General features: G+C 49.5%; 1 protein-coding gene and 1 long non-coding RNA gene across 3 annotated transcripts; one reads left to right on the forward strand and one right to left on the reverse strand.

The window, feature by feature from the left end:
• Window positions 1-1160: 1160 nt before the first annotated feature.
• Window positions 1161-3554, reverse strand: LOC307068728. 2 transcript variants are annotated; one of them, XR_013811469.1, is made up of 4 exons: window positions 3280-3554; window positions 2124-2205; window positions 1821-1958; window positions 1161-1370 (listed from the first exon to the last, which is right to left on the reverse strand). It is a non-coding gene; the product is annotated as an uncharacterized lncRNA (long non-coding RNA). The 2 variants fall into 2 exon arrangements; XR_013811468.1 differs by lacking the exon at window positions 2124-2205.
• Window positions 3063-7824, forward strand: STAR (steroidogenic acute regulatory protein; the record flags this gene model as incomplete). Its single annotated transcript, XM_079726769.1, has 7 exons — window positions 3063-3126; window positions 4117-4230; window positions 4501-4628; window positions 5753-5911; window positions 6028-6212; window positions 7094-7187; window positions 7711-7824. The coding sequence occupies 7 exons, from the start codon at window positions 3063-3065 to the stop codon at window positions 7822-7824; spliced, it is 858 nt and encodes a 285-aa protein (XP_079582895.1).
• Window positions 7825-10807: the final 2983 nt, after the last annotated feature.

Here is a 10807-nt window from a genome sequence, read left to right on the forward strand (position 1 = left end):
TGATCTTATGTAGAACTATTTATTTGGCTAATCAAGTCGCCTAGTTGTCATTATTTTCATTGGAGGGTCCTTCTATATAGATTGGAGAAAGTCCTTTAAACGATATATTTTCTAGTATATGTAATCTTGTTACAGGTCATGGGGCATCTGATCTTCATCCAAGGATTACTGTGATAAGCTCCAGAAACACACTTACAATGTCCTTTTTTTTTTTTTTTTTTTTTTTTCCTGTGGTACGCGGGCCTCTCACTGTTGTGGCCTCTCCCGTTGCGGAGCACAGGCTCCGGACGCGCAGGCTCAGCGGCCATGGCTCACAGGCCCAGCCGCTCCGTGGCATGCGGGATCCTCCCGGACCAGGGCACGAACCCGTGTCCCCTGCATTGGCAGGCGGACTCTCAACCACTGTGCCACCAGGGAAGCCCACAATGTCCTTTTAATAATTCAACTAAACTTCACAATAATGTAACAAGGAGCCAACAAAAGAAGTGAGCCTTGGGCAGTAAGTACAAACTTGGAAGACAACTGACAACATTAGAACTTAATATCCACTAGAACTTTTTTTTTCTCTAAAACCACCTTCATTTCTACCAAATATAGCCCAATTAAGGCTAATTTGTTTGCAAAATAAACTTGGCCTGATTATTTACATAAGTGTAATTGATTATATAGGCTCTTTTAAATTATTTTTCCTGGAACTTTTCATAAGGAATTGCAGATTGAACTTTTAAAAGGCCTCTAAAGTTGAGCCAGGAAAGCCATGCCAAGGGCTTGCCATTAGATTCCGCCACAATAACTATAGATTTGGGTGAATTCCTCTCTTCTCAAGGTCTCCAAAATACCTTGACATTCTTGCACCTGCCAGGAGTTGACCTTCCTTATTCACCTGATAAGGCTACTGGGAACCTGAAAGTCTCCACTTTCTGGAGAGATCAAGTAGAAAGAAAAGATAAATGTTTCAGTTCTGCTTACAAAGGTCCAATTTACCAAGTTGCTGTAAGTCATAATTAGCTTAAGGTTTCCTTATATCTAGAAAACAAAGATTAAAAGCCAGTAATATTTCTGACAAAAAGTCATAAAAATTATAACCATATTCATCAGTTATCAGTCATATATAACTAATCTTTTTTTAAAAATAAATTTATTTATTTATTTTTGGCTGCATTGGGTCTTCGTTGCTGCGCACGGGCTTTCTCTCGTTGCGGTGAGTGGGGGCTACTCTTCGTTGTGGTGCGCAGGCTTCTCATTGCGGTGGCTTCTCTTGTTGCGGAGCACAGGCTCTAGGCATGTGGGCTTCAGTAGTTGTGGCAGACGGGCTTAGTTGCTCCGCGGCATGTGGGATCTTCCTGGACCAGGGCTCAAACCCGTGTCCCCTGAATTGGCAGGCGGATTCTTAACCACTGCGCCGCCAGGGAAGCCCTGTAACTAATCCTTGATCTTGATCCTTTAACAGTTTTATTAAGCCATCAGGGTTTCCACTAGAATTCTTTAATTTCTTACCCAGTTCAGTGGTTAGTTCCCAATTAAGTACTTGTAAAATAAGTTCTGTATGTATTTTACATCAATCTAGCTGGGGTGTTAGTCAGAGGTTGGCTTTCTGACACCCCTTAGTTGGCCTAACTGAGGAAAGACATTTGGCCAGCCTCACACCTAGTCACTCAGTCCAGACCATTCAGTGTCTTTCTGGAGGCAGAACTGGGGGTTGGGGGGGCACCCCCACCAGTATCTTTCAACTGGGCGTCAGGTACCTGTTATACACCACCAAATAAAACTCTGGATTATCAACCAGTAACTGGGAGATCTGAGAACCAGGAGAAACTCACCCAGATTCGTCTGGACTCGCTGAGGAGGTGGATGGGAATAAAAGGCCCTTGCTGCTGCCAAGGTTCTGAATCCTCATAGTGTTCAGACGGAGGACAGAAGTTAGCTCTGTGCTCCTTCACAGTCAGCAGAACTGTCGACTGAAAAACAACGTACAACAAGAGAGCTGTGAGTTTCAGTTCTATTGGGGGACTTACTGAGGACTATAGCCTGGGAAACAGCCTCTCAGATAGCTCTGAGGAACTGCTCTAAAGAGGGAGAGGTACGGGGGACGCTGGCTTACGTGTGATTTAGGGGAACGGTACCTGCACTCAAGCACACATTTTGGTAGAAGGTTGCTCCTGGTCACAAGCAACGGATTTCTCCGTTCATGACTTTAGTGCTTTTCTAAGTATGAGAAGATGTAAGAAACCAGATTCATAAAAAATTTCTAAAACATTATAATATTGATAACTGTCTAAGGGCTCACTTTGCCTGTTTTCCCAGGGCACAGTGTGCCTCATCCTGATCGTCTTCCTGAATTCCTTTCAGGGTGTCCTGTAGGTCAGCGACCGCAGGGGCCATGACTTGATTCTTGTAGAACCGGGTGGGAGCGCCGTTCCTCCCGAGACTTCAGGCCCCTCATCCTGGGGCTGGGTGGCCTCTGCCAGCTCCACCTGCCTGTACCCTATCAGAAGCCCTGGGTGCTCTCCTAGGGCAGAGCTTCTCAAAGCCTAGTGTACAGTTCACAGAATACCTTCATGGCAATCACCTGGGAAATTTTTTTTTAAATACAGGTTTCAGAGCCTCAATTCTAGACTCATTAAATCTGGAATTTCTGAGCATGAGGGTTACAAAGCTGCATTTTAAACAGCTTGCTGCTTGAGAACCCCTGTCACATGTGCATACTTTTTTTCTAAATTGCCTTGACCTCTGCTGCTCCTTTTTTTCTCTCCCCTCCATCCAGCCCGGTCAGGCACCAGCCTCCCAAGCCCTTTCCCCACCCCCGCCCGCACTCCCCGCAAATGGCCAAAGGCTCCTTGTGAGGCAATCCCTCTATCCTTGGTGCCTTCCTTTACACGATGAGTGATGGCTTTTTTATCTCCTGATGATGAAACACAGCCTTCAGCTGGAGGCATTTAAGGCGCAGGACGCAGGGTCCAGCCGCGGCTGCAGGACCCAGAGGCCAACCCTGACGGCCCAGGAGGAGAGGAGCCAAGAGCAGCACCACCAGCCTCCACGCCCGCCCCCACCGCCAGGGAACCATGCTCCTTGCCACGTTTAAGCTGTGCGCCGGGAGCTCCTACAGACACGTGCGCAACATGAAGGGTGAGCTCCTGGGGCCCCCCTGTCCGGCCGACCAAGAGTCCGCAGGCAATGTCTCGTGGGGAAAGTGTGGGCTTGGGGGGCAGGGGACAGGCCACTCAGGTCCCAGGGGTGCCGCTCACTGGGGGAGCCTTGCAAGCCTTCCCCCTCCCGTACCTCAGTGTCCCCGGTGCTGAAGAAGAGCCGGATACGTAGGTTCCTGGGTGCCTTGCAGACTCTGTCATCCCCGGCCTCCCCTCCAGGGCTCCGAGCTGTCTTGGCTTCTTCCTGACTCTGCCTTTCTCTAGGATGGGTACCAAGGGTGCCAGGGAAGTCCGAGCCGCAGTGGCAGAGGCAGGAGTCAGCCTGGACTCCAGGAAGCTGTGTTGACAAGCCTGAGGCAGGGCAGGCGGGAGACGGGGGGACGAAGGACAAGAAAGGGGAGTAAGACAGCCGAGGAGCACATAGAGAGGGAAGGTGGGTGAGGTGGGGAGTCTCGCTGTCATCGGTTAGGAGAACGAAACCAGGGCCACTGGAGTCAGTCCCCTGCTGTCGCTGAAGGGACCACAGACAAACCTAAGCAAGTCCTTTCTAATTACAATGGGTTCAGGTGGCCACTGTTTAGATGGAAGCCGCACTTGGAAGACCTGTACCTGGCGTGGAGCTGTTCTCTCTAGATCAGCGGGAACCCGCGGGCACACGGAGCAGTTACTCACGCAGAGGCCACACAGACCTCAGGGGACGGGTGTCTGTAATTCCCCGTCTGTAGCAGGATAGGTTGTTCAAAGCTTCTCTCCCTTTCAAGAAGGAAACTTCGGCAAGCTTGAGTGGGGCCCCTGCCTCCAGGCCCGGCCAGCCCAGGAGGCAGGCGGGTTTCTGGGCCCTGGAGGTATTCCTGATCAAGCCACTTTCTGCCCCAGGCCAGCTTCCTCCTCTGTGACGAGATGAACGGGTGGAACATTCTCTAAGCGGCTTATCTGCTCCTAAGTGACAGTTTCCCTCCCTTCCCTGCAGGGCTGAGGCACCGGGCTGTGCTGGCCATCGGCCAGGAGCTGAACCGGAGGGCCCCGGGGGGCCCGACCCCAGCTGCCTGGATTAACCAGGTTCGGCGTCGCGGCTCTCTGCTCGGTAAGTGCTGAGGCTTCTGGGGCTTCTACCAGCGGCGGGGGGGCAAACGATGTGCATGTGGCTCTGATCCCTCCCCCCGCATTCCCCAGGCATCCTCACTCACTTTGATGGGAATGGTGTTGTTCATGGCTAGACCCCCTCCCTGTCCCCTGTGTCTAACTTAACCTGCAGGCTGGACCATATGGCTTTGGTCTGGGCTCTTCAAAGATGAAAGGGGTGAAAGCTCGTGGGAGGCTAGGAAGCTGAGTCTCTCCGTGGCTTTGTGTCCAGGTTCTCAGCTGGAAGACACTCTCTACAGCGACCGAGAACTGGCCTATATCCAGCAGGGAGAGGAGGCCATGCAGAGGGCCCTGGGCGTCCTCAGTGACCAGGAGGGCTGGAAGAAGGAGAGCCAGCAGGTGAGGGCGGGTGCGGAGGAACCCACAGCTCCTTGCTCTTCGCGGCCGTGCTCAAGGCCAGCTGGGCTCTCTGTTCCTCTCAGAAGTCCGGCCTTGTGCAACAGGCACTGGGCAGCAAGCAGTTTTGAGAATTCTCCTTTCCCAAGAATATATCCCCAGATACCCCTCTCCCCCCAACAAAGATGTCCTGGAGACTCACGTTTGAGAAACGTCGTTCCTGTATCCCTAGCTCCCCTCCAAATGCACCGTACACCCGTTCAGACCATGCAGAACGGGGACTCCAGGGGCAGGAGAGGCCTCATCCCTCTGGGTCAGAAGTTCCAGTGCTGAAGCACAGTGTCTGTGCTGTTAGCCCGCCTTATGGCTGACCTCGCAGGGGTGACCTGGGCTCACCCGCAACAGGGCTGGACTGGGATACAGGTGGCCCAAGGCCCTCTGGGGCGTTCTGCTCCTGAGCACTGCCCTTTCACTGGGAGCTAGGAACAAGGTGTGTGTTAGAGGCCAACGGCTCTACCGAGACTTTGGCGGCTTTATCTTCACCAGAAGCTCACGTGCTGCCCATTGGCCAAAGTTCAGGTGAGATGTTTCCAAGTTCTCAGAGTGAACAGACTACAAGTTTGCGAGTTGGGAAATCTGGGATCTAGGCCCAGCAATGCTCTTCGCTAAGGGTCCTGGGGCATCTCACTGACCTTCTCTGGCCCTACATTCCTCTGGTGTAAAATGAGGGATTGGACTTCTAAAAAAACCTGTATGTGAAATTAGCTGGTTGTAAACCACCTTCCCTGCTCCCAGGTGCGTCTCTCTCAGGATCTTTGAGCTTCTGAAGTCAAGTAAGGGCCTTCTCCGGCGGCCCTTACCCACGCCCATCAGCATTTACACGCAAGAAAAAAGGGCCCAGGGAACAGGCAGGTTACCTCCCCAGTCCTCAGCAGGTGTACGAGGCAGGCGGCAGGAAAGATGACCTCCTCCACCTTAATGAGAGATGGTTCCAGGCTTACTCAGGCTTAGCCTAGAGTTCCCCTGGCTGTTCCCCTCCTGCCTTGCCTGGCACTGTCTACGTGTCCTAGGCCGGGAATATTTTTTTCTAACCTTTCCCTTGGGGCTCCTCTCTTCCCTGCCGATAGGCGAATGGGGACGAAGTGTTGAGTAAAGTGATCCCAGACGTGGGCAAGGTGTTCCGGCTGGAGGTGGTAGTGGACCAGCCCATGGAGAGGCTTTACGAAGAGCTCGTGGAGCACATGGAGGCCATGGGCGAGTGGAACCCGAATGTCAAGGAGATCAAGGTGGGGAGGCCCAGGCGGAAGGATGGCCACAGCAGTCGGGAGGGGGCTGTGAGCTGCGGTGTGCCTCGGCCCCCCACCTGGCTGAGTAGTGACTCTGGTTCTCTGTGGCCTGGCAGGTCCTGCGGAAGATTGGAAAAGACACAGTCATCACTCACGAGTTGGCCGCAGAGGCGGCAGGAAACCTTGTGGGGCCCCGAGACTTCGTGAGTGTGCGCTGTACCAAGCGCCGGGGCTCCACGTGTGTGCTGGCTGGCATGGCCACACACTACGGGGAGATGCCCGAGCAGAAGGGCGTCATCAGGTAACACGGGCAGCAGCCTCAAAAGCTCCCTTTTTTAACACAGACTGGGGCCATGCACCTGCCAAGTGTGTGATGCATCCCCAGCTCTAAGAAACCAATCCTTGGTTCCTACCCTCAGCTTCCTTTCAGAGGAAGTCTCATTTTCTATCGCAGGGTGGGGAAGACAAGACTGGCCACACTTACATAACCAGTTTGTCCTGACCCTCCCAGCAAGTTTAAGAACCTTAGTAATTTTCTAAAACAAGAAGTAGGGCTGATGGGACAAAGTGAGAGAGTGGCATGGACATATATACACTACCAAATGTAAAATATAAAGCTAGTGGGAAGCAGCCGCATAGCACAGGGAGATCAGCTCGGTGCTTTGTGACCACCTAGAAGGGTGGGATACGGAGTGGGGGAGGGAGACGCAAGAGGGAGGGGATATGGGGATATAAGTATACATATAGCTGATTCACTTTGTGATACAGCAGAAACTAACACAACAGTGTAAGGCAATTATACTCCAATAAAGATGTTTAAAAAAAAAAAAAAACGAAGTAGGGCTGAGGTTTAGCTGGTATGCTCAGGTCCCACTGTAACGTTGATTAAAACAGAACCCGTACCACTTAGAACAGTTGCTACCCGAGTTTCCCAGGGGCCCAAGGCACCACCCTGGACCCTTCCTTGACCTCCCCGTCATCCAGCGACTAAAAGGCACCACAGGAGGCCTCCAGGCTTCAGCTCCAGCTCCAATCAGCATTTGTTCTGATGAGCTGGTAACCATGCCAACTGTTAAATGTCACCCTTGGCAAAGGACACTTCTCTGATGAGATTTGGGAAGACTAGTCAGCGTTCGAGAACTTGGCCTTGTCCCCCTGACCTGACGTGTCTTCACCCGGCAGAGCTGAGCACGGCCCCACCTGCATGGTGCTCCATCCCCTGGCTGGAAGCCCCTCAAAGACCAAACTCACCTGGCTGCTCAACATTGACCTCAAGGTAAGGGGTGGGGGAGGGGTGCTCGGGAAGGCGGTGGTGAGCAAAGTAGGCTCTCACTGCTCCCACATCATCCCGCACACAACTGCAAAGAGCCTCCATTTTGAGGGAACTGGACCGCTGCAGAGGGGACACTGGAGTGATGGCCTAACTGCTATTCCATCATCTCAGAAGCCTGCACTGGCTCCCTCTTACTTCTCATATCAAATTTCAATGCTGTAGTTATTATTAGAAAGAAGGAAACTCAGGCCTAAGAAGGTATGGTAGCTAGCTCAGGGTCACACCGCTGGGCAGACAGGGCTGAAATCTGCCTGGACAGCAAAGCCAGCGCTTCTGACATGGTCATGACAGCAGGGCAGTAAAGCAGTCCTCCGGCCCCTGACCCTGATCAACTGAACGGGGGCACGTACCAACGGAGCTAGAAGGCCAAGCCTAGGCAACCCACCAGGTGTGTGATCGGGCACGGCAGTGTCTAGAGTGGAATGTCACCCACAAGATGGCCAAACTCTTCTAACTTCAACTCTAGGGATGGCTGCCAAAGACTATCATCAACCAGGTCCTCTCGCAGACCCAGGTGGATTTTGCCAACCACCTGCGCAAGCGCCTGGAGTCCCGCCCCACTCTTGAAGCCAGGTGTTGAAGACCAGCCTGCTGCTGCCAACGGCTCCCAGCTGAGCGCGCCTGCAGGCTCACGAGGAGGTCTCTGCTGGAAGCCTACAAGTCTGTTAAAGATCTTCATCCAGGGACAGTGGGATGGGATGGTGGTGCGTGTCCAGTATGATACTAGAACTCAGATGGGTTACATTTTAGTACCAAGAAAGTGGGGACAAGGCTCTTTTAACTTCATTCACTGATGAGCTGTAAAATGAAGCACAGGGGTCCCAAAATATTTGTAAAACTTTTTTTTCTGGGTCCTTACTTGTCTACCTAGAAACATCTTTAAAATGCTACCAGTTAACGAACGCACGGTGCAGGGGGTGCAAAATACAAGGATCAGGACCGCATGCTTGATGAGCTCAAGAGCTCCATCCCCTGTGGGCAATGTGTGCAGACAGAGCGGGTCTTACACAGGGCCTCCTGAAACCCTCTTCTCCTCCACCAAGGTGGTAGAGAACTGCGCCAAACAACAAGCAGCTCCCACAGCGGACACCGTCCAGAACTCTAGTTCAAGTTAATGAAAAAATACAAAACTAATGATCAGACTGATTCCCCTACTTCTTCCATGAGCAACAGTCAGAATAAAGAATCGTAACTAACACAAAAACTTCAGTCTGTACCTGTTTTAAAATTCTACTCTTAAAATCCATGCTAGTAAATTGCAACTTCCTACTAAAGGAGTCACGGATGAAGACTGTAATTAGTTAAACTAAGTCCCCGACTTCACTCAAAGGAAAAATGCCAGGGGACTTAGGTCATTCAACTATGTACGACCTGTTACCAGAATCTTTCATAAAAATTTAATTTACACGATAAGCACAAGACTAAATCAGTTCTTAAAAGAACTCTATAGCTGGTAGCTGATTAACGGGCATTGGAAGATGAAGATTATGACTGAAGATTTTTATTTACCTAATTAAAAGGATAGAACCAAAGGCGAGTGACAGAATGGTATTACTAAGATAAAATCAAACAAAAGCAAATTTTATTACTTTCCCATTAGTGACTGTTTAGACCTAAAAAGGGAGCTGAATCTTTAGTTTGGAGTCTATTACATTTCCTCTTAGCTTGACTCAGGGCTGCCAATTTCTCTGCTTTAACAGGTCAATGTTCGACTACTTTGGAGGAGATGGCTGGAAGAAGGGGTGATAGGGTGACAGCAAAATCCCTTTCCAACATTCAGAGAATTGGTGCTTAAAAAATGCAAGTTGAGATGGGGTTATTCGGCTAAAATGTATAAGCAGGATGAAAACCTAACCATTATCACTTGAAGCTTTTCCATTCCAGTGCTAACAGCATTGATGATTTATACCATTTTGAATTAAGAGTTCTAGCTTATTTATTAAACAAATGAGCAGTCGCAGGAATGCTGTTATAATTTATTGAGGTACTGAGAATTTACAACTGATAGATATATTTATTAATATTTATTCTGATTGTTTCTTAGTAGTCTATTTTTGGCATAGATGAAATTACGTTTATCCAGCCAGGAGCTTCAGAGTGAGATGGGATAATTGTAGAAGTGTTTCTAGAACAGAATTATCATCCACTCCCAGCTAAGAGAAAGGGTTACTTGTTGAAAGATGTGTAGAGCAACATATGCTCCGGTTTCAAGAGAACAGGCTGACACTAAAGAAATGGGCTTTCAACACACACCACGGTTTTGAGTTTGATTATAATTTGCCTTTTTCAAACTGTGCAACTGTGTCTTTGAGGTATGTGGGGAGGTATTTTCTCACTTGTTTAATTTTACACTGGAATAAAATGAATTGTCAGTGATCATCTGCTTACAGAAACCATTTTATATAGGACTATAAGAAGAGTGGGTATTCTTTGAGCCCTTCAAATGAATCTAATCAAAACACACACAAAGAATATGCAGTATAAACAAGCAAAAATCATTATTTCTGTAACCTCCGATTTATGAAAGCGAAATGCACAAAACCCTAATTTGATCATTTAAATGGAGAGTGGGTGCATAACTTACATGTGTGGTAATTCATGCTACAAAGAATTCATCTCCAGCTTCCTCTAGATAACACCATCCTCGTTTACTTAGAGTTCTTCAAACCCTGATGATCCAGAAGCTTTATAACCAAGTCTGCTCCATAAGACCACGAATGAATAGACCTCAGCCTGATTCTGTTGTGTTTCCTGTTAAGAGAGGTGGAATGACCGAAACAAAGACCCTGGGTCTGGGTGATTCATAAGGAGACAAATACATTAGTCAAAGCTTCTGTGTTAAGATACCAACAGTCACTTGAAATTTGGGAAATTAAACAGGCATAATATATGGGAATCCTTGGCAACATATTACCAGACTCTTGGTGAACCACTCTATGAACCTAGGTAGGAAGTTACACGCAGAGAAGTCTGGAGCAACCCTGGGAGGACTGCATTGCCACTGATTAAAAGGGGGACAGGGAAGCACTTAGGCACCCCCAGGGAAGGCTCATTCTTACATTCCAGTTTTTAGTCTTCTGAAAACTGTCCTTTAATCATCAGGTATTACAAAGGAAGATAACCTGCAGAGATCAACACACAAGTTCAACGGGAAGAGCTGGAGGGAGACCATTTACCCTTTTAGGTTCCTGTTCACCTTTTTAAAAAATATATATTTATTTAGGACTTCCCTGGTGGCGCAGTGGTTAAGAATCCGCCAGCCAATGCAGGGGACACGGGTTCGAGCCCTGGTCCAGGAAGATCCCACATGCCGCAGAGCAACAAAGCCCGTGCGCCACAACTACTGAGCCTGCACTCTAGAGCCCGCGAGCCACATCTACTGAGCCCGCGTGCCACAACTACTGAAGTCCACGCACCTAGAGCCTGTGCTCCGAAACAAGAGAAGCCACCGCAATGAGAAGCCCATGCACTGCAACGAAGGGTAGCCCCCGCTCACTGCAACTAGAGAAAGCCCATGTGCAGCAACGAAGAACCCAATGCAGCCAAAAATAAATAAATAAATA

This window comes from Hyperoodon ampullatus (assembly GCF_949752795.1).
Source record: "Hyperoodon ampullatus genome assembly, chromosome: 20".
NCBI lineage: Eukaryota > Metazoa > Chordata > Mammalia > Artiodactyla > Ziphiidae > Hyperoodon > Hyperoodon ampullatus.